At 42.8% G+C, this 24,311-nt stretch overlaps 1 protein-coding gene across 1 annotated transcript in view; it reads right to left on the minus strand.

Annotated features, from left to right (window-relative positions):
• Positions 1-273: 273 nt before the first annotated feature.
• The window catches only part of BEND4 (BEN domain containing 4), a 37,256-nt gene continuing 13,218 nt past the window's right edge, over positions 274-24,311 (minus strand). The window contains exons 3-5 of the mRNA XM_025211412.1: positions 10,269-10,360; positions 6,493-6,733; positions 274-879 (exon numbers count right to left, since the gene is read on the minus strand). Coding sequence (XP_025067197.1) covers positions 662-879; positions 6,493-6,733; positions 10,269-10,360 — 551 coding nt within the window. The 3' untranslated portion in view covers positions 274-661. The remainder of the gene's footprint in view (positions 880-6,492; positions 6,734-10,268; positions 10,361-24,311) is intronic.

The following is a 24,311-nucleotide window of genomic DNA, read 5'->3' on the forward strand; positions in this document are numbered from 1 at the left end:
GCTCCCAGCCCATTGCTGTTTTCAGAATGGGAGGGGGGAAAGTGAGCAGAGGGAGTTCAGTCTGGGGGGTTGTGGGGCAGGGGAGGGGCTCTAATTCACCCACCCTTCAGCACCAGTTTGGGAGCCCCAAGCATGAGCTCCCTCCACTGCCCTTCCCCCGCCCATTCTGAAAACAGCCAGCGCTGGCTGAGAGCCCTGGCTGTTGCTATGGGAACCTGGCTGCAGACTCCCAGCCCCAGATGGATTCCCTTCTCCCCAGGAACCAACACTGAACTTCTGTTTGGTCTGGGGTAACACTGTAACCCAGAATGCTTTGCAAAAATCCTTCTGAGTTACAGCTGGGAGCTGCACTTCTGTCTGCAACCTTGAGAATGTGTTAAGTTACATTTTCTTTAGAATGATATGAAATGAAATTGCAGTTTCCTTTAGAAACAATGAAAGGCTTGAAAATTATAGGCACAAACAAATTCCACAGGTAGGCCTTGAAATAGATTTCTTTGTTAACTGGGGCACTGGGTAGGATGGAAAAGCTGGAATGTTTGCAGTATGAGTTTGAACATGCTTTGGACTCTTAAATGATTTCAAGGTAAGTATATCTAACCAACAGTCTCTTCTAGTTTAAAACATCTGCTACAGTTGTATGGTTTTTCTTGCCTTGCTTTCAATCTCCAGATCCATCTTGCATGCCCCTATTGAAGACTTCATCTTGTGAACCTGGATGGTCAGTCCCTTCATAATATGAGTTACCATTATGAAGGAAAGTCCCCACTGCACGCCCTTGACGAGCATGTCCTACTGCATCACTGAACACCTTGTTTATCTGTTCTTCAGATGGCATCCACCAGTCAGGGTTGGAAGTACAATGCATCCTAATGAACTCTGTGGGAAAACAGGCATTGCTGAGAAATGACTTGTCTTTGTAAGAGTTATTGCCTAGAGAGCAAGTAACAAAATAATTGACTATTATTATGATATTTAACCAGAAGTAAAACCTTATGGGAAATGCCATGAAAATGCCAGTTAAACCTATTACATTTTTACACAGATTTATTTTACCACATGCATCTAGTGTACAGATGTAAAGTAAATATGCTAGTTCTGAGAAATATAGAGTCAACTGGAAAGAGTTGAAATAAAATAATAAATATACTTTTTATGATACAGTGTATGCAATGCATGTAAAAGCTGATATGAAATCAGGAATGTCTTTTATTTGAAACTTGCACCACTTATGTATGCCACTATGCATACATGCATAGAACTTTAGGTTCTCGCTCTGCTGGCTACCTAGACATATACAGATTTCAATAACCTACAACCTGCCAGATAATATCTTTGGTACTATTTGAGATGGATGCCACTTCTCTTCTAATGGTAGCTCAATTTAAGTTCTATATTCTCTGTTTGCTTTTGAATATGATCGAGTCTAAACTGGTCACAGAAATAGCTAAATGAAACCATGGGACTAATTTGTCCTTTTTCCAGACCAGTGGATAAAAGCCATGCAAGATCTGCTTGTATCTTGCTTAATTTGTTTGTTTAAATGGCTAGTGTGCAAGTGTCTTTGTCCATGAATGTCCCATTTTCTTTTGTAGTGTTTAACTGTTACCTTTTGCTTTAAGATTTGTATATGCATTTGAACTGCTTGATCATATTAAACCTACAAAAGTGGTTTTGACAATTCTACAACTCTTAAAGTCAAATGCACATAAAAACCAGAGATACCTAGACCTCAAAATATAATTTTTTGAAGTGCAGTCATTTTACCACACACATCAGAAGCACTGTATCTTATATAGAAATAGGCCTTCTTAGTTATTCTCCAGAATTACGTTTCTCCATAAAAGAATGACTATCTCAAAGGACATTTCTGGTTTTATGTTCTAATACTGACAAGCCAACAGCACAACTAGTGGCATAAGTTAACTTCTATTACTGTCGCCACCTTCTGAGTGCAGGGAATATTGTGTTCTGCCAGGAATTACATTTTAAGTATTGCTCACTTTTGGGAGTGACTTTAAAAGACCAAAAAGAAAATATATTGGCATCTTTCTCTCCAGAAAGTTCTTCTAATTGATTCTGTTAAGGTGACAGGGAGCGAGGTCAAATATCTTAAAAAAAAAAAAAAAAAAAAAAAAAGCGCTTAAATGTCATTCAAGAAATGACATTGATAGTGGAAGAGGCTATCTTTGCATATGCCATGTTAACTCAGACTACAGTCCCATATGTCACAGAGTAATAGGGTCATGTTTCCCTGCATGGTGCTCAGGGGGAAGGCGACAAGAAAGTATTAGGAGATGAACAGGAGAAAGTACAGGAAGGGAACAGTAAAACCTTTTTTTTTTTAGGAATAACCACTCTTTTTTCCCCTCCCAAAAGGAAGCCTTTCTATTTCCCCATTATCCTTCTTCACCCTTCTAGGCCCTCTATTCTGCTGACAATAGTCTCAGGTAAGGAAGGCACTCTCTCAAGTTAGTCTGGATGCAAAAAGATATGCAGTTCTCAATTCCTGCCACAGCTAGATTGGTAGGGTTTGATCCTAATACTCACAGAAAGCTGGGCTATCTCCACCTTGCCAAGGCAATGCAAAGATGCATTAACTTACAGATTTCTATGAAGCAGTTTAGCAGGCCCAATGGACCCTGCATATTTTAGTTTCCTAGGGAAACTACTAAATTATTTAGGGAACTGGCATTTTTTCCATGGAGAGCCAAAGGATATATACATCTGTATTAGCTGTCTATTGGCAGTGGTGATCCCTGTCTTATTGGTCAGATTTACTCCTTGAACTCTCTTGGCTGGAGGGCTGTGGTGGGCATGATCTCACACTTCTGCATGAGTATAACATACCAGTTGAAATTTAAAGCTGCTTAGAACTGCATGATGTCCTGCTGTTCAACTCTGAAGCTTCTAGGTGAACTTTAGACGCACTTGAGTTCAGCAGTAGCGGGGTCCTTTGTACATAGCAATGCATCATCCTCATTTTTGAGCTCTTTCAAATCATTTTATGGTGCTGTAATATCTAGTCAAGTTTGTTTGTCTGTGGGTTTAGTAGCAGAAAACATTGTTCTTTAACTTAAATTTATGGAAAATGGTGCTTTAAAGGTATTACCGGGTTACATAAGTATACCCCAATTAAAAAATTGCTCTGCCAGGACTTGTCAATTGCTTCTACTCCAAACAGGTATAATCTACTTAGAGACTCAAGTGTAACCAGTGCAGCTGCTAGTATAGACAGGGAGCAGGATTTTATCAAAGACCGGTCACAAGTTGCAAGTAACCTCCTTTGCACTGTTTAGCGAGAACTAAGTTATGGGGTATATCTATTCTGAATTTTATTCTAATTCATTCTATATTTACACATACAGAAGGCAATTGCTTCTAGAATTGTTCTTTAAAGAAAACATATCAGATGCCTAAGCCTTCATGAGCAACAACTCACTTTATCAAAAGCTCTGCATGTCTTTTCATAGCGTCTGACAAAGTGAGCTGTTGCTCATAGAAGCTTATACATTTCCTCTGATTCAGTTGGTTTATAAGGTGCAACTCTACCCTCCTTCTGCTTGACTACAGGCTAACATGGGTAACTGTCTCTCTCTGCTCATATTGACTTATGTAATAGCCACACTTCTGTAATGACTGCACCCCTGTATTAATCTCATAATTTTTGAAAAATAAAGCACTTGGGCAGTAGCCACATCCTGATTCCTAAAGACAGATTCATAAGCCATTTCCCTTGAAAGATATGATTTGTTGAAGAACGAAATGCAGTCATGTGGGAAACATGCACCATGTGTCCTTTAGTTCCACTTCGCAATTGGTTTAGCTTGGAAGACTGTGCAAGATGGGGAAGTATGATCAACATTTGAATTACAGTTTTGGTTTAGCGTTAATAATTCCCTCAGTCTTGATCCAGGGGCCAAATAATAGCCAATGCCTAGAGAGCAAGCCTTATTAGGGAAAGTTTAGTTAAAATAATGAAAATCTTACTGGCCCAGGTCTATTCTGCCTCTAAGATATCTAAGTATTTGTTGCCACTAGCTCAAAAGTATGCCTTCTGGCACAGGAGTGTGTGCCTGTTCTACCCTGGGAAACATACAACTTTCCCATCCTCTTAATGGGCAGCCAGTGTGCACCCAGAGGGCAATCCTACTGTGTTCCCTGGGAAATGCACACTTAGCTCTCCCATTCTGATAACAGATAATTTTACACAATCCACAAGGACCATCCTAGTCCACCCTGGGAGATGGAAACAACTATCTTATCCTCTCAAGTGCCTAGTTATACATGCTTCTGTCATTTGGGAATCCAGCTCCCTCAGATGGCAGGCTTCTTGTTAGGATCCACCTCATTTGTGTGGAAGTGTCTCCCTGGACCTTTGTAGGTAATTGCTGCGAGTGGCAACACAAGAAGAAGATCTACCCACTTTATGCCCAATAACTCAGCAGTTAGAGCATCTGCTGAGAAAGGGAGAAACCTAGGGTCTAGACATTCCTCAGCCAGAGAAGATCTGAACACCCATATTTCTCTTCCTAGGAAAGTGTCTACCAAGCTATGGAGAAGCCAGAGTTTAGACCATTCTCTATCCTCTTGTTGAAGCTGGGCCGTTAAGTGGAAAGCAATGCCTGAATTACTGGGACCAGAGACGAGTATATAACATGGAGCCTGACTCTGTCGCTCACTGAGGAAGGACCTCTCCTGGGAGGGAGGGAACCCTGGGTTTTAGCCCCTGTTCCTAATAAGTGCTTGGCCATTTTTACCTATTTTTTTAGGTGTGATTAACCTGTTAATCGCATCTTAAATTATAATAACCTAGCCATAAATTAAGACAATTAATGGCACCACAAAACATGACACCAGTCATAAAATTATTCCACAAAATACGTGTAATAATTTTGTGGCTGGTTTCCAAATTGAAAGCATGGCAAGGTACCCCTGATGCCAGCTACATGCATGATGAAGCTTAGCTGATATCTCCCTTAGACCCAGGACTGCACGAGAGTCTCCATCTGGCTCCAGTGTAGTCCCAGCGCTGGGATCCTCAATCATCTGACTGTCAGTTCCAGCCCCAAGACCACACTGGAGTCTCTAGTTAGCTCCAGTGTGGTCCCAAGGCTAGAACTGACAATTGGCTGATTATCAGTCTCAGACCCAGGACCACACCAGTTCTCCTGCACTGGCAAATTGAAAATGGGTGCCCAGTAGAGTCTGGGATCATGATTCTGGTCTCCCCCTGCACTCACAAGTCATAATGGCCTGACTGGGATTTGATCCCGAATCCGAAAATCACATTCTACCATGTATGTGTGTCATAGCAGGAGGTGTGACTGTTGGAATTAGGGAACATCACACCATTACATGAACAATGTGCCATTGATTTTAGTGGCTGCTGCACAAGGTGGTATAGGATTTAATTTAGTAACAGACACCTGAAAGCCATGTAAATGCCAGTTGTGTTTAGAGAGTGGCTACTATATTTAAGAAAAGGAAACACAGAGAAAAAAATGACAAACTTGCTTTTAACCAAATTAAAAAAAAAATATATATATATAAAATAGTATGTAAAATGACAAGAAGCCTTTATAAAATCTCAGAAAATAAAAATAGGCATTGTTATAGCAGATTAGATCATCTATCCATTTTACAGAGTATTCACAGTCTTTCACATTGGTCAGATGTTTCCAACCCCCCCCCCAAGTGGACAGATATGGAATAACTTGCCCTCGGGGGGAAGTTTCATCTTAACCCTCTCACTTAATGTTGTTGGTTTATGCCCTGAAGAGTAAGGGTATGGAAAATGTACCTTTTAACCACTGTAAAAGGGGATGGGGAGCTGTTACTTGGGAGTATGCATCAGATCTCTCTCTCATATCAGCATGATCCTGTAGTGATACAAGTTAGCTAAATTCCCTTAACACTGACCCTGAATGAAGGATTAAAGTTGCAGTGGTTTTGCTTCACTTGTATTGCTATAGAAACATGCATGTGCCAATTACGTCGACAGTTTATATCAGTATCCTTTGATATTGATGTCTCTATGGGTATGTCTAAAATTCAATATTCAACTTCCTGTGGATGAGCTCATCCATATAAAATACGAGTCCTTGCCGAATCCTACTTTGAATTATATATTACAACACTGAGTTCCACAGATTATATGTTAATTAAAAAAATCTTTTTTTTACAATGAGACACAAAAGAATAAATGTCACCCCATTATTGTATTATAAGAGAGGGTAGCAAGACCTTCTGATTTGCCTTCTTTGCCAACTGTTATTTTATACTCTATTATCATGTGCTTACTTAGCTGCCTTTTATGTAAACTAAACTTCCTCAGTCTCTCCAGTCCTTCCTATATTCAGAAGTTTTTTCATGCCTCTACTTTTCTCGGAAACCCATTCTATTACAGTAAGCTGAGTACTCAATTGAGCCAGAGCCAATGTGGTGAAATGAGATCACATATGGTGGACACTGAGCGAAAAGATGCAGTACCTCTGAGACATGTTACTTTTACTGGATCCAGAGGACGTCTTTCAGGACCTGTCTCTCCTGACTGCACTGACCTTTTCCTTTTTCCAAGGCCGCATGAGTACTTAAGCTCATCGGTTGTGAAAACAAATCTGATGAGATATCGAAGTAGCCGCCTTCCATCTTTCTTTGAAGAATTTACAGCCTCATCCCACTGTTTACTAGTGATGTAGACAGGGTAGTTGTTCAGCAGCTGCTTGCTTCCCTGAAAAAGTTAAATATTTCTATTACTTACAAGGCACACAACTACATACGTCAGTTCCAAAGAAAAATATGCTTTTAAGTAGCTGAGGTCCTAACAGTGAAATGTATACTGAGGTGAATAAGTAATTGTTCATAATAAGAACAGGCACTTTTAAAATTAAATTTGCATTTTCTATAACAAGATCCAGTAAGGTACAATGAATATCTTTTGCAAGAGTAGCTATTTATAACTTGCACTTTAACAGGTTAAAATGTGTCAAGATCCAATGACTGGAGATACCATTTAAATATAACCTTTCTTCTTAATCTATTAAAATGTGTAAAAAGGTCTTTGAAGAGTGTGATCAAACAGGTTTCTTCTTGGCAGCTGACAGTTAACTACTTCAGAAGTGACTTTTTATAGTCTATTTTTATAATAAATTAATTACTTTTTGTTGAACACACCTATAACTTGACAACAGTTATGTTACTGTGAAAACTATAAGGAAAATAAATAAATCAACTATAAAAAAACTAAAAGCTTCATTACTATTAATGAATGCCACATTAACTCAAATTATAGCTTTCTGCAAATGCCACCATGTCAACTGAAAATGCATCTTACTTTTTAACCTTCATAATTTATGTGTGCTTTAAAATTCTAACACTAAATGGGTGCAGTGGGACTAATTACAGGAATTTCCATAACCTACACAACATTTATAAGCTATCTTTAGTCAATTGCACCTAAACAGTATTACTTTAGTTCTTGTTGCCTATAAAATTCTATAGTACAGGACAAATTAATTAACCCTAGCTCTCAGTTTTAATGTACTTGTTCACAAGTAATTAAGGTAAAGAAAAAAAAAAACCTCCTAGAGAGTGTTTTACAACTACACATTTATTGCGACTTATAATTCTAGCATGGTTTCATTAAATTAGACCTGATTAATAAAAGCTTCATATAATAAACTGTTTAGATGGGAGCTCATGAAGAATGTGTGCAATGAAATACTTTCTTTTTCCATGAGGGAAGATGGAGACAGGTGCTATTCATGGCCAGCTCTACTAATGTAATGCTATTTGTTTGCAGACATTTAGTCCATTTAGTATGAATTTAGAAAAAAATCACTCTCTCTCTCTCTGCATGTTTACATACCTCTTGGCAGATGGACTTATCTTTAAAAAATCCCCTTTGCCCTTCATTCATCCTGCTACTACTGCTGTGCAGCTACAGCCCTAACTGCTTTAGCTCATGCTGGCTACTCACAGACCTCAAGGACCAAAGACCAGGTGTTGGAAGCACTGCAATGTAGGGGCATTTTGGTCATGTGTTCTTTTACCCGGTTTCGCTGTCGTCACTGCTCATTTGGCAGCAGAGGAGGAGAGTGATGAACTTACACACTATTTATACAGCTGGCTTTATGTAAGTAGGGGGACAGCATTACACTGAGGTAATGTTTCTTGGGTCAGTTCTAGCAGACAGGCAAAGTACAAGAGCACATGACCCAGAGCAGATAGCTAAATATTCCTCATACATAAAAGCTAGTTTGTTGTCCATTCTAGATTCCTAGGGTTCATCTTCTGGACTATGTAGATTAAAAAATAAAACCCAGCAATGTAAAATGGAAACGAACACTAAGTTTTGACACTACCACAACTTACACACCCCTGCTTATTAGGAGTGAGACCTTTGATCAACTGCTGTGCCAGCTGGGATTATGGTCTTGTCATCTCTGAAACTAAACAAGATAAGGCCTTGTTCAGTACCTGCATGATATGGGACTCTGGTCCAACTGTCTTCAAAGGGACTTAAAGCTATGTAGGTAACTACCCAAAAAAGTAAGCACAGTGTTAAAAGAATTGTGAAGATGGAGGTGGAGTCTTGTCAATGTCATTTAAAAAGGTCTTGACTGTCTGTGGTTGTCAAAGATCTCATAGCATTTGACTAGAAGGAAACTATTAAACCTGACCTGATTCCAAGAGCCCCTTTTAAAGTTTAAATGTGCTAGAGGTTTGTTTTTTTTTTAAGGGCTGGCAAAAGGTGGTCTGTAGTGTTCAGGTCATAGTATCATAGTAGCTAGGGTCAGGAGAGACCTGAAGAGATCATCTAGCCTGACCCCGTGCCACAGGCAGGAATGAATGCTGGGTTCACAAGACCCCAGACAGGTGATCATCCAACCTCCTCTTGAATTTGCCCAAGGAAGGGGCGAGGACCACTTCCCTGGGAAGTTGGTTCCAGATTTTGGCCACCCTAACCGTAAAATATTGCCTTCTGATTTCTAACCTACACCTATTCTCCATCAGCTTATTACCATTGTTCCTTGTCACCCCAGGTGGTGCTGGGGAGAAAAGGGTCCTTTGTTAGACAGCTGCTACGTTCTGCTCTAGGCATTGTAATGCTGTTACTTTCGATTTAGGTTAAGCATTTTGAAGCAAAGGCTCTTGATAAATGTACATTAAAACTGGTCTATCCAAGAGTCATCAAAATAAACTGCAAGAAACAGAATAAGCAGATTCAGCTTATATCTGTATATGATTAAGCTTATGAATAAAAGATTGGAATGTGTTTAATTGAATAACAAATCCTCTCCTTTCATGACAATTTACTGCACATGGACAATTACAAAACACAGCCAATTTTTGCAATGGATTGAAAACTTTGGTCAAGCAAAATTTTATAGAGATAGGAAAATGAAAGCTTGGAATACTTGCAAGTGATCATAGATAGCGCAATTCTCATTAGAATCAAACTTCTTGGAATAAACGAGGAGGAAAGCAAAGAGATGCAGGCTCTTGGAGGCAGATTCTTAATTGGGACAAAGTAACTTCAGTGCTGCTATGACAATCTGGACTCTTTCCAGTCCCTTGCACTGCACCTTGCAGGTATATGTGAAAAGGCTGAGTTAAACACTGGGGCAACATTAAGTAAAATTGCTCCAGAGCTCGTATACAAGTTGTGCCTATCTTTTGGACAAATGCAAGGCTTAAGACTCCAGGACTTAATAATATATATTTAATAAATATATACATAATATATATTTACATGTATTAAAAATACACTTACACTTAGTGTTGACTTTTGGGGATATTACTGTTAATGTCTAACTTTGTTTTAAGTCCCTTCAGGAAAGAAACAGTACACTGAAAACTATAGTTCTGTCAAAATCACAAGAAAGAGAACTAGATCTGTAATGTTGGGCTGTTTGAGATATGAAGTTGAAAAGCATTTTTATTTGCATTTGGTGATGTCTCTGTCTGTAGAACGTTCAGACAAAAAAGTTCCCATTACAATGCAAATAGTGTGTGCGTGTGCCTGTGTGCGTTACAAATTGTTGGACAAAACAATTTTGGATTAAATTAGTAATGGCATTATTCCAACAAGTTTTAGGACTATGTAACTTTAATCCTTTGTTGCATATATGTAAAAACCAGTATTAAACTGTCATTTCATATTCTAGCCTAAGTATATTCTTCCAGTGCCTATTGATTTATTCAGTTATTTTCAATGAAATATCAAACGTAAAGGTATGCAGCATAGCATCATTGTATACTACCTCCGTTGGATGGTCCGTTGGCTGTGGTATCATAAGCTGGTTGTGGTGCTGAAGTACAGTCTTCAAATAATCTAAAACAGTCTGGCAGGGCACTGCATGAAACAAATTGTAATTACTGTACATTAGCTATCTATCACAAAGTAAAACAGCAGTCTTAAAAAGCAGGGTTGTCCAAGATCTGCTCTGAATGCCTTTAAGACTTGTATCAAATGGGAAATATCTCTCCTTTTGATTTGTGCATCCATTTCATTCAACAAATATAGAACAGATGCTGCATTTCATTTGTTGAAATCTTTGAGGTTTATTTTCTGCCCACTGCTTTAAAAGTTTTCTTGGTTCAAAAATACAGTGTCTATGACTATAAATTAGGTCAGCAAGAAAGACAACAAGAAAATCCGTGCATCCTGTAAACAGCCCAAACCACATAAGGGAGAGAACATTTCTTGGACTTAAATCATGCATTCAGTATTAATATGGAAACATGCTGGAATGTCTCTGAAACTACAGCCTAGTTAAATATTCTGTATATATTTAAGTATACAAATATTTTTCCCCCCTAAACATGTTACAAAACCAGACATTAAACAAATAGTTTTATCCCTCTTCCCCCTCCTCCTCCCTTGCTTTCTCCCCTTGCTCCAAAACTCTTATTCATTTCACTGGAGGTACTACCATCCTATTCTCTTCTCTAGAGGTGATGGGTTAATTAGGTCTGATTCAATTATGAGTCTTGTCTCTCTCAAGCAGATGCTGCCATATCCCTGATTAACGCTGGAGTATTTTTTGAGATACAGTGGTTTTCTTCTGAGCCACAAACATTGCAGGAGAATTAAACAGATACTAACCTTAGCATTAAGACTGACTTCTGAGAGACTAAATAAATAAATTCTATTTTGTATTTCTCAACCTTGTGTTTTCTTCCAGTTGTTCTTGTAACAGCAGTAGAATGCAAAAAGGGTGTCTTAGCTTTAGCTAACAGTCTAAGGCAATACTTTTAAAAAAATCACTAATTTTGAGTGCCTTTTTCAGTATTTCTAGATATACCTCAAAGGTCTGATTTTCAGGCTGTGTGCGCTTAGCACTTTCTGAAAATCAGACTTCTTTAAGATGTATCAACTTTGGCATTCCAAAAATGAGGCATCCAAGTCACTGTTTACTGCTGAAAATTTTGCCCTGAGTTCATAGTGTGTCTGTCTCTCCTCAAGATAGTCCTACATTTTGCTAGATCCCATGCCGCTCATCTACATAGGGAAAGTTACTGAGCTAAGCCAAGCCAGGGTATGAATTTACAGTACACTAGTTTGCTGCTCTAACTCCCCAAGTGGATACTCTGGGTGCATCTATACATGCTATTAAGGCAAAGCAATAAACTCCAGTGCTTATTGCAGTAGATTTTACTGATCACAGGTGCTACATTTACACGTGCTCCTGGGACCGCAGCATGTTGAGCTGTGTCAGAGCAGCCTCAGCTGGCAGGGGATCCAGGGGGTCAGCCTGCCAGGCCAGAGCTGCTCCAACTTGCCTTAATGTGCTGCATACGGGTTGGCTGGGGCACAAAGGTGCTTCAGTGTGGGGGCTAGCCGGCAGGCAGCCCCTGCACTGAAGTACCTTTGTGTCCCAGCCAGCTGTGCCAGCATCTACATGTGCAGTGCTGTGGAGTTAATTAATTTCCTGAGGCCTAATAAGGCTGTACATGTAGATGCAAGATATTTACTGTGGAGCTAATTAGTCTACTCTGCAGTAAACATCTCATATAGACATGCCCTCTGAGTTCGCATTTACTGTGCCTTTTTGCAAGCAAGTTTATTCTGTTTTAGAAATGAAGTATGCTACCTTGCATTTAGTACATGCTTGCCATATTTACATGGCAAGCTTGTGTGGCACAGTGAGCGTGCTGGAATTTCACAAGCTAGTTTACTGTCCACTGACTTCCCTATATCAAAAAGAAGGCAGTGTATTTATCCATGCTTCATTTTCACTTTCATATTTTTCACCTTCGTAAGCAAAATGTCAGCTTCACTTATGAAGTCATGTGGCATCTGATAGCTTTTTAACTGGTCTCTCCCAGTCTAAGTAGCTCCAGCAGCTTCACTGCTTGCTGTAAGCATCATCACTTCTATACCTCAGAAAGGAATGATGTTACTACATAGCAACATTGTTGAAGCAAATGAACAAGAAAAGGTGAACAAACATTCTACTGGCCTATTTTTTCTACTTATCAAAATATTAAAAAAAAATAAGTGACCCTTAGGTGACAAAAAAATAATATTACAAAATCCCTTCAAAGTTGGCAATAGCTGCACACTCCTACAACTGTTATGGTTCAAAATACTAATTTCACAAAGGTGCATAATGCACTTCTCTGTATGACTATTGAGATATTTAGCATATTGCTGGGGTTGAGGAAATGGAGTTTTGCATAAGCCTTTCTTCTATCTGCTATTTAGCTCTGCTGTCTTTTTTTTTTCTCAGAGACCTGAAGAAGGGTATAGTGGTACCCAAAGCATGTCCATGTCCCTCCCAATCATAGTTGGTCCAATAAAAGATATCACCGCCATGGCTTTAATTTCTTAGGTGATTAGTGAATTAGTATGAGGCAGTTTAATAGTATCTTGAGAGACTATTATGATGCCTAGAAGAAAATATGTAGTATTGTTTTGTTTGTGGAAATGTTAAATGGGGGTAGAAGATCTATCTATCTATCTATCTATCTATCTATCTATCTCCAAGTGAGATTGGGTTCCTTTGAGAAATGCAATTGTTTCTGGAGATCTTGGTTTACATAACTCGGTCTCATTGGTTTCACTAGCTGACTGCACTGAGGCACTGCCCCCCTAAGATTTGGAGGTGGGTGTTATGTGGGACCACTACGTGCTTGGTGAGGGTTTTATGAGCTTATAAGGGAATTTCTCTTTTTCCCTGGGATTCTTTTCTTATTTGGCTAGGTGAGTGTTCCTAGAGGGTAACATGACAAGTTTGAAAACTGCTTCATTTCTATTGTTAAAATAGAAGTGGTGTTTCTTCTGGACAGGAGGAAAACATTGTAAGGATTGAATAATACTGCTGCAAGCTATGGATGTAAAAGGAAGATGACGTGGGAGGGCAAGAGCTCACCATTCCCTATCTATTGGGCTTGAGCAGAAAATTAGGAGGAAGTCTTCTTAGACAATAGGAAGATGTTGATGTCCCTAGCTTAATTTGAAATCTGGTTGGATGACATAGTAAGGCCTGGCTGGTACAGAAGAGCTGTGTTCAGACTTAATTTAGTCTGGACACATTTAATTTAGCGTGAGTGGAAAGGACTGAGAAAGTATTACAGCTGTGCTATTTTCATTCATCTGCAAATGCAAGATGTGTCTTAGTCCAAACATGGATTTTGAATGTGCTCATTTCCTGAAATTCCCAAGGATATGGCTAGGCATAGGCTGCCTGCTATTTTGATGAATTCCCAGGCTGGTCCATGTTCTTTAACACATAGGAGGTGCTGAGGAAGGGGAAGGGAGGAGTGACAGTGAACCTATTAGAACCATGGTATTGTCAACCAGATAACATGCAGTACTACATTTTTCAATCCATCTCAGCTGATGTGATGCTGAAGCTTTCCCATTTCTTGCCAGAAACATGAAGGCAAGCTGGCTCAAGCTCATTTTTACAAATAAGTATTTCATTTTTCCTAAGAATTGAAATGTTTTTGGCTTCAAGTTAGATGCTCTGAATACCCTCAAAATGGCTGGGCACATTTTGAGGACTTTATTTAGTAATATCACCTTATTTCACCACCATTTGTTGTGGGACAAGTAGCTTTGCATCTTCTAAGCTTCACAAATGCCAAACACTATTCCCAAGGTTTTGCTACCTCATTCAATTACACTGGTTTAGAAATGAGGCAACACCATTTAACAGGACTCTAAAACAAAACAAAAAACCCACCAGGAGCATTAGAAGCACTGAGATTCAAAACTTTAGCAAATCTGGAATCTCTAGTGAGCCTCCTCCTAGATATTTCTTTATGACTTAAATGGTATGACTCTGAAATTAATCACTGTCTTTCTAAAAAAGCAAATAAAACCATTTTTTCCAACTCTCTTCAGTAAATATAACATTATCAGAGCCTGGAGTTCTAAACTGTGAGCGTGAATGATTTGATTTTTTAATATATGATTCATAAGGAATTAACATACTCATAACATAGAGATATAGAATCATAGAAAATTAGGGTTGGAGGGGACCCTCAGGAGGTCATCTAGTCCAACCCCTTCCTCAAAGCAGGACCATCCCCAACTAGATCATTCCAGCTAAGGCTTTGTCTAGCTGGGTCTTAAAAACCTCCAAGGAGAGTCCACACTTTCTCTGCGTAACCTGTTCCAGTGTTTTATTACTCTCCTAGTGAGAAAATTCTTCCTAAAATCTAACCTAAATGTCCCTTGCTGCAACCTGAAACCATTGCTCCTTGTTCTGTCATCTGCCACCACTGAGAACAATCCAGCTCCATCCTCTTTGGAACCCCCCTTCAGGTAGTTGAAGGCTGCTATTAAATCCTGTCTTCTCTTTTCAAGACTCAATGGGCACTTGTATACGTGATTGGGGTTTTATTCTATACCCCCTAAACTGAAATGGTGAGTTTAAATTTTTCTGTCATATTATGATGAGGTGCCTGATCTTTTTTTTTTTTTTTTTTTTTGAAAGAGCCAGAGCCTGCCCCATGGGCAGGAGACAGCTGCCAGCAGGCTGAGCAGCCCCTGAGCTGCAGGGGGCCCTGGTCCTTCCTTCTGTGGTGATGGCATCCCTCAGGCTGCCCAGGAGGGCTGCTTGTGGGCCAGGTGCTGCCCTAGCTTGGAGGCACCACCTGGCCCAATCCAACTGTTCCCTGGGCCTGCCCAGGGAGCAGTCCCCAGTGTGCTTCCAGCAGGCAGGCTCAGGGAAGAGTTGGATCATGCTGGGTGCTGCCTCCAAGCTGGGACACCACCTGGCCTGTTAGCCTGCCTGGGAGGCCTGGGGAGGAGCCACTGCCATGGAGGGCAGTACTGGGGCCCCCAGCAGCTCGCCCCCCACCCATGGGAGAGACATACAGGCTATGCTGAAAAACCCCCCAAACGATTGGACCCTGCACCACTTCAGCTTTCAGCAGGTGCCTGCTGAAAGCAGAAGTGGTGAGGGGCCCAATCCTTTTTTCTGTGGAATCTGCCCACCTCTCCCGCTGCAGGAGGAGTGAGCTGACAGCTGCAATGCATCAATGCAAACTCATCTAAAGCCCCCAACACCAGTGCATGTGTAGTGTGTGATGCCATTAAACCATACAAATCTCATTTTTGTCATGTGTACATTGTGATGACTGTCAGGTGTACAAGCGTCCAATAAGCCCAGTTCCCTCAGCCTCTCATCATAAGTCATATGCCCCAGCCCCCTAGCCATGTTTGTTGCTCTTTGCTGGAATTTCTCCAATTTGTTCACATCCTTTTTGTAGTGGGCGGAGCTCAAAACTGAACACAGTACTCCATATGTAGCCTCGCCAGTGCTGAATAGAGGGAAATAATCACTTCCCTTGACCTGCTGGGAACACTCCTACCAATGCAGCCCAGAATGCTGTTAGTCTTCTTTGTAACAAGGACACACTGCTGGCTCATATTCAGCTTATTGTCCACTGTAACCCGCAGGTCCTTTTCTACAGAGCTGCTGCTTAGCCCGCCCCTAGCCTGTACTGGATCATGGGATTGTTCCGTCCTAAGTGCAGAACTTTGTACTTGTCTTTGTTGAACCTTATGAGATTCCTTTTGGCCCAGTCCTCCAATTTGTCTAGGTCACTCTGACTCCTAGCCCTACCCTCCAGCCTATGTGCTACTCCCCGCAGCTTGGTGTCATTTGCAAACTTTCTGAGGGTGTACTCTATGCCATCTTCTAGGTAATTGATGAAGATATTGAACAACACCATCCCCAGGACCAACCCTTGGGGCACTCCACTTGATACCGGCTGCCAACTAGACATCGAGCCATTGATTACTATCCTCTGAGATTGATGCTGCAGCCAGTTTTCTATCCACCTTACAGTCCATTCATCCAGCCCATACTTCTATAACTTGGATGATGTTGTGGGAGACTATCAAAAACCTTGCTAAAGTCAAGGTATACCACATCCACTGCTCTCCCTGCATCCACAGAGCTGGTCATCTCATCATAGAAGGCAACTGGGTTAGTCAGGCATAACTTGCCCTTGGTGAATCCATGTTGACTGTTCCTAATCACCTTTTTTCTCTTCAAAGTGCTTAGAAATGTATTCCTTGAGGATCTGTTCCATGATTTTTCCAGGCACTGAGGTGAAGCTGACTGGTCTATAGTTACATGGAAAGTCCTTTTCCCCTTTCTTAAATATGGGCACTATGTTCGCCCTTTTCTAATAATCTGGGACCCTCCCAATAGCCATGAGTTTTCAAAGATAATCACACCAGCCAACTCCCCTCAAGCATGGGCTACTGGTGGCCCCCCAGTAGCCAGTCAGTGATGGTGGGGAGGTCCCCCTGCAGCCAACTACACCAACCAGGAAGTGTGAGCAGTGCTCCCGGAAGTGCCAGCAGCCCTTCACCTGGCACCCACCCTGTCCGTTGCCTAAGTGGGGAGCGCTGCCTGTCAGGAGGTGCACCAGAGCTCTCAGAGGGTGCACGTGCACTCCTGTGCAGCCCCTACACGTCACCACTGCCCTCGGGTACATTTCATTCAGCGCTATGGACCTGTATATGTCCAGCTTTTGTAAACAATTCCTAACCTGTTCTTTCGCCACTGTTGGCTGCTCTCCTCCTCCCCACACTGTGCTGCCAGGTGCAGTAGTCTGGGAGCTGACCTTGCCTGTGAAAACTGAGGTGAAAAAGGCTGCCTCCCCCATTCACTAAGGGACCCACACTTTCCCTGATCTTCCTCTTGTTACTGAATACTTGTTATGTGACTATCTGCAAGCCTAAGCATCTATACTATGACTGACATTAACTACAGGGACAACATCTGACTGCAACCAGTGGGAGAGGTGATATTGGTTGTAAAGATACAGCCTCTCTGCAGAAAATGTAGAAAAAATAATTGTCCTGCCCATTAGGAAGATGGAGGATCAATTGTCTTTATTCACCAGCTTAGTATACTACTAACTGTCAGTGATCCAGATAAAATCCTAAAGGTGGTAAGGTAACCCAGAGAAATAAAATGCAAGGGAAATATCAGACTTTTTCCTGTGGATTAGAGCTGTGAAAAAGGAGATGGATTTTTGAGAAAACGAAATATAAGCTGGCAGAAGGCAGGGCAGGGTAGAACCTTTAGACTCAACTTTAAAGTCTCTAAGGTGCCACCCTGCCCTGCCTTCTGCCTGACTTCAGACTGTCACAGCTAGCTGCCTCTCCCTAAATATAAATTGAGAATATTAAGTGATGCATATAATTTATTATACATGGGAAAACTCAGGCCATAATTTTGGAGACCAACACTGTAAAAACAGGACTTGCACAAGGGCTTGTTGGAACTTTACTATTTATTGACCAAAATAATAAGATTTTGCAGTTACTCTAAGGAACAAAACTTGTATTGCTGTTGGTTTCCTTATGCTATGCCAAATGAAACTTGGGGCACTGCTTGCAAGGGTCTTGCCTATGATGTTTTCACATTTCATGATGAACTCTTGAATAGAGCTTTAACCACAGAATGCATACATTATAAGGCTAGTAGGGACCACTCTGATCATCTAGTCCAGGGGCAGGCAATTATTTTGGGTGGAGGGCCGCTTACTGAGTTTTGGCAAGCCATCAATGGCCGCATGACAGGCAGCCAGGGGCAGAGGAATATTAATTTTCTAAATTTTTTAGGGGCCCCACGGGCTGGATAAAATGGCCTGGTGGGCCACATCCAGCCCACGGGCTGCATTTTACCCACCTCTGATCTAGTCTGGCCTCCTGCATAATATAGGCTTTAGGATTTCCCTGAATTAAGTTCTGCATGCACTATAGCATACTTTTAAAATATGTTTCTGGCAAAGTAAACTTTACTTGGTAAGCTGCTACAATGGCTATTTACCCTCACTGTTAACAATAATGTGCCCCATGTCTACATTGTCTAGATACATTTTCCAGCCATTGGACTTTATTCATTCTTTGTCTGTTAGACTGAATAGCACTTTATCAAATTTTTATTCCCCAGGAAGGTACTTACAGGATGTGATCAAGTCATCCCTTAACCTTCTCTGTATTAAACTAAACAGATTGAGCACTTTTGACTGCTTTGGCTGCAACATCACAGTGGGAATTCATTTTCAGTTGATAATCCACTATGATGTCCAGATCCTGCTCAGTCTCCATGTCTTAAATTGAGATTCCCATCTTCTAAAACACGTTTAAGCAATTTTGCTCCTAAATGTCAGCTTTACATTTGGCTGAATTAAATGCATATTGCTTCCTTGTGCCTCCCTTATCAAGTAATAAAGATGTATTTTTTATCAGTGACCTCTCCTGTTCCTTATCTGAAACTCCCCCAGACTTTGTATCACCTGCCGACTCTTAGTGATAATTTTGTTTTCCTCTACTTTCCTGATAAAAATATTAAAACAGTGTAGAACGAAGAACAGATGCACGTGGAACCCACTAAAATCACATCTGCTCAAGGATGATTTCCCACTTACAACTGCATTCCAAGACCCATCATGAAGCTAATTTTATCCATTTAATATGAAACATCTGGATGCTGTATCATTCTGGTTTCTTAATCAAAATGTTGTGTGGTACTGAGACAGATATAAGCTGCTGGTAGACATGTAAAAGAAACAAACCCTACCAGTGCTTTATCAGAAGAGAAAGTGCGTTAGCTTGACCCAACTCCCCAGTGTCTGTGTAGATCGGTTACTTCAGTGGGGCCTTTTGGCACTTTTATCTAATAATTAATTAAATCAGCTATTGATTCAATCAGCAGGCAGGCTCCACCTATGACCAAAACAAAAAGAAAAAAGAAAAAAAAGAAAAGAGGATTGGGCCCATCACCATAATCTGACAGAAAAACTGAAATGGTGGGCAGAGACAACGTGAGCAGAGTGCAGGGCCCAGGGCAAATAAGCCTGTGCGGGGTCCCACCCTTGGATGCAAGGAAGCCGGTGGCAGATACAGCGGTGGCGGCGCCGAGTGGCTGGAGTCGCCGAATTTGGTGGTGGTGGGGGGGTCCGAGCGGCCAGATGTGAAGCTGGCAGCAGTGTAGAGTCACTGTGGCTGCTCCGCCCTGCTCTGCGGGGCCCCCCAAAGTATGGGGCATGGGGCGGTTGCCCTGATTCAACCTCCACCCCCCTCAGGGATGGCCCTGACAGTGGGTTTCAATTAAAAACTCACCATTTCAGTTTAAGGGGCATAGAATAAAACCCTGAGGACTAAACCCCTATCGTGTGTACAAGTGCCCATTTAGTCTAGAAAAGAGAAGACTGAGGGGATTTAATAGCAGCCTTCAACTACCTGGAGTGGGGTTACAAAGAAGACGGAGCTGGACTGTTCTCAGTTGTGGCAGATGACAGAACAAGGAGCAATGGTGCCAAGTTGCAGCAAGGGAAGTTTAGGTTAGATATTAGGAAGAATTTTCTTACTAGGAAGGTAGTAAAACGCTGGAACAGGTTACGTAGAGAGTTTGTGGACTCTCCATCCTTGGAGGCTTTTAAGACCTGGCTAGACAAAGCCTTGGCTAGGATGATCTAGTTGGGGATGGGCCTGCTTTGAGCAGCGGGTTGGACTAGATGACCTCCTGAGGTCCTTTCCAACCCTAATTTTTTTATGATTGAATCAGCTATTAGATAAAAGCACCAAAAAGCCCTGTTGAAGTGCCAAAAAAGCCCCACTGAAGCGCCTGATCTATATAGACACTGGGCAAGCTGGGTCAAACTAACGCAATACTTCTTTTGGGCATGTGCTGCACTTGGTCTGGAGGTGTGCTGAGCTGAAAGTAAAGCACTGTTTTTGATTATTTTTTCATGCCTGTCAGCAGCAATAGCTTCTACATCAACCAAACTGGTAATATAATTCAAAACGCAGTATGATAAAATCCATCTTCACGAACCTGGGTTGTTTATTAATTATATACCCTTATTTAATGCCTTGCTAGTAGAGCCCAGTGGCTCCTATATTTTGCTAGGCCTACATTTGTTCTAGTTTTTCCATTTATCCTATTCTTAATATTTGCACATTTGTTTTCTTCCAGTCCTCTGGAACTTCCCCAGTATTCCAACACTTACTGAAAACCATAATAAACAGCACACAGAGCTCCTTGTCCCTTTCCTTTTACAACTCCTGCATGAGAGGTTTAAAAAAAAAATGGTTTTAAATGTTGCTGTTTAATAACTGCTCTTTAATATTATCCTTAATTACTATTGGCATAGAGAACATGAGTCATCAGTGTGACGAAGTCATCAGCAAAGCTAACCGCACTTTATCGTGCATCAGCGGGTGCATGACAAATAGAACCAAGGAGGTGATACTTTCCCTCTATGCGGCATTGGTCAGACTGCAGTTTGAGTACTGTGTCCAGTTTTGGGCTCTGTACTTCAAGAAGGATGTTGATAGACTTGAGAGGTCCAGAGGAGAGCCACTCATATGGTTCGGGGCTTACAGGACAAGCCCTATGAGGAGAGACTGAGGGACCTGGACCTCTTCAGCCTCTGCAAGAGAAGGCTGAGAGGTGATTTTATGGCCACCTACAAATTTATTAGGGGGGTGCAGCAAAGGATTGGAAATGCTCTGTTCACCAGGGCGCGTCTTGGGGTAAACAAGGAACAATAGTTACAAACTGACAGAGAGCAGATTTAGGCTAGGTATCAGGAAAAACTTCTTCACGGTAAGGTTGGCCGAAGTTTGGAATGGGCTTCCAAGGGAGGTGGTGCTCTCCCCTACCTAGGGGGTCTTTAAAAGAAGGCTGGATAGGCATCTGGCTGGGGTCACCTGACCCCAGCCCTCTTTCCACTCTTTCCTGCCTAGGCAGGGGTTGGACTCTGATCTGTTGAGGTCCCTTCCAACCCTAGCATCTATGAATCGATGAAAACACGTTATCAGGATGCTCCTTTTCCTATGATATGACATAAGCTGGCCTTTTCTCAGATACCATAACAGAAATATTTATTGAACACTTTTTCATTATTATTGACAATGGTTAGGATACTTTTTTCCTATTATACTTTAAAAACTCTTCCTTTTGTTCTCAACTCTACTGGCCATAGATTGGCCTTGCGGCCTTTGGCTTATTTTATTAATTTAGTCCAGTGCATAGCTACTAATGTATATTAATTTCTTCTTTCTTCCATTTGTTATTTTTTATAGATATCTTCACTTCCTTTCCAAGCCATTTTTTTAAAATCAGTATGGGGTCTTCTTTCTTGATTGTGGTTTTTTGGGGGCCTCTAGCAAAATGTTCTGAAACAGTTTCTAATTATCATTTACATTTTTCTGTTTAAATTTTTCCAACTGCTTTGGCTCATAATTGTTTTCAGGTTTGCAAAATTGGCCCTTTTATAAAGCAGCAAGTTATGTGTGTGTGTGCGCGCGCACGCGCGTGCGTATATTTGTGTGTATATAACACTGGGTTGGACTGTATTCTTTTTGTGCATAACATGTAATCAAGTCATGATCACTTGTACCTACGTTATCCCTAATTTGTATTACTGTAATCATTTCCTCTTGATCAAGATGAGACCACATAGAGAATAACCCTGTCCTCCAATCCTCGAGGCTATACTTTTGATTTAGGAAATTGCCGTCTGTAATTTTTGGAAAGGTTAAGGACTTTTTAAACACTTGATATTGCTCTTACTGAAATTCCCCAAGAAAATACGCCCTTTTTTCCCTATACAATATAAATGCGATGCTCATGGATTCATTCTGATGTCTGGTGAGTGGCAGGGGTTCACTGCAGCCACTAATTCAGGGGTGGGCTATTATTTGAGCTGGAGAGTCACTTAAAGGAGTTCTGGCGAGCTGTTGAGGGCCTGGCAGGGAGGTGCTGACCTGGCTTACAGAACTGGCACACATCACAGAGACATGTGGGGAGTAGATCATGGATCTGCTCTGGGCCCTATACCCGTGCAGCCACCACCCCATGATCCTGACCCCAGCCCTGCCCATCCTGCTCCTAGATGCCACTCCTTGCCCACCCATGCCCCATTCCATCTGCCTGACCAAGTACACCCTTCCCACGGAGGTCCTGGGCCGGTATCCATGGAGACCCTACCTGCTCTCCCCATCCGGTGCCCTTGGTGGTGGGTGCAGTGCAGACAGGCCAGGGTGCTTGGGCACCCTGGTCTGTCTGCCCTGCACCGGTTCTGGCACTGGAGACACTAGTTGGTTCTAGCACTGGTGACATTGGCAGTGGCAGCTGGAAGGAGCTACTACCACAGGGGCTTCTGGGAAGCTGCATCTGGCTACTATAGCACCTGCCCCACAGACTATAGCCCCCTGTGTGCCTAAGAGCCACACACAGGGATAGGCATAGGTGGAGGGAGAAATATTTTGGGGGGGGGGCTGAGCATGTGCTTGTGCCCCCCTCCCCCAGTAGGTAAGTCCATGGGGGAAAGGGTGAGGGGGGGGACAGATTGAGCCCCTGCCCTGCACAGCCAGGGTAGGGTGTGGGACAGAGCCGTGAGTGGCTCATCTGGAGGGTGCCCAGTGCAGGGAGAGGGTGGTGGCTTCCGCCGCTGCACACCCCCCAGGAGGCATGGGGGGCATGTGCCCCAGATCCATGCGGGACAGGGCAGGCTGCTGCTCGTTGTGGGCAGGGGCCAGGGCTGTGCTGGGCTCTTCCCAGCAGGGCGAGCTGGACCGGGCTGCACTGGGAGTGGGTGGTGGTGGCGGTGGGAATGGGGACTAGGACAAATTTTGGGGTGGCTGCAGCCCCCCATGTAGCCCTGCTCCCAGTGCCACCACCATACGCCCCAAGCGCAGCCCGGCTCAGCTTCCCCCTGCCAGGAAGAGCCCAGCACAGCCCTGGCCCCTGCCCACAACGAGCAGCAGCCTGCCCTGTCCCGCATGGATCTGGGGCACATGCCCCCCATGCCTCCCAGGGTGTGTGTAGGAGCAGGAGCCGCACTCCACCAGCTGTGCAGCGCCTCCCCCAGTCCCAGATCCATTCCCTCCCCACCCCTGCTGCAGCTGCAGGAAGCCTGTGGCCAGGCTGCCTTGTGGCCCTACTGCTGCCCTGTGTTTGGGACGGCTAAGCCCTGTTAGCCCCCCACTTTCTGCTGTCTATGGGGATAGGCCAAGCTATGCTCCTTGCCAGGTGCCACCTCTATGCCCAGAGGCAGTGGGACTAGCCACATGAGCCATGGCCCAGGCTATCCCCCATGCCAAGGGACCTGCCATGGACCAGAAAGCCCACAGGCCGTATTTTGCTCACCCCTGCACTAATCAGTACCCTACCTAATGCTTTCAGCTGCTGAAATACAGATCCATAGGCTTTTAAGATTACTTGCTTCTGAGGTGTCAGTGCTAATGAGGAATCTGACTGGAAGAAATTTACTCCAGAATGGGTGTGTCTACACAAGACACTGACTGTGCAGTAGGACTGTGTGAAGCTTCAATAGCCAATTTGATTTGGAGGAGATTCGGGCTGATTTGGCAACTGAATCTCTGAATCAAATCAGGAGACCAATTAAAGGCTCCAACTAGAATTGGAAGCCTCCAAATCGATTTGGAAAAGATTTAGCCAATTTGGAGATTCAGCCATAGACTAAACAGGCAGCAGTCCTCACCACACTGGACACAGCTGCCTCCAGCTGGTAAGTCTGTTGTGGTGGGTGGAGGGGGGCAGGGATTGGAGGTGGGCTTGGGACAAGCTGCCCAGCTGGGGTGGGGGGCACAGGACTCAGAGAGTGGGGCAGGGGGGTGCAGGATGTGGGCACGGAAGTGCTGGGAGCAGGAACTATGCCCTGCTGCTGCTTGCCCAGCTGGGGTGGGGAGTGAGGGGGCATGGCTCACTCCGGGCGGATGGGGGCAAGTGGCAGCAGGGCATAGCTCCTGCTCCCAGGGGGGCTGAGCCCATGTCCCCCCCCCCCCCCCCCCC

This window comes from Alligator sinensis, unplaced genomic scaffold (assembly GCF_000455745.1).
Source record: "Alligator sinensis unplaced genomic scaffold, ASM45574v1 scaffold58_2, whole genome shotgun sequence".
Classification (NCBI taxonomy): Eukaryota; Metazoa; Chordata; order Crocodylia; family Alligatoridae; genus Alligator; species Alligator sinensis.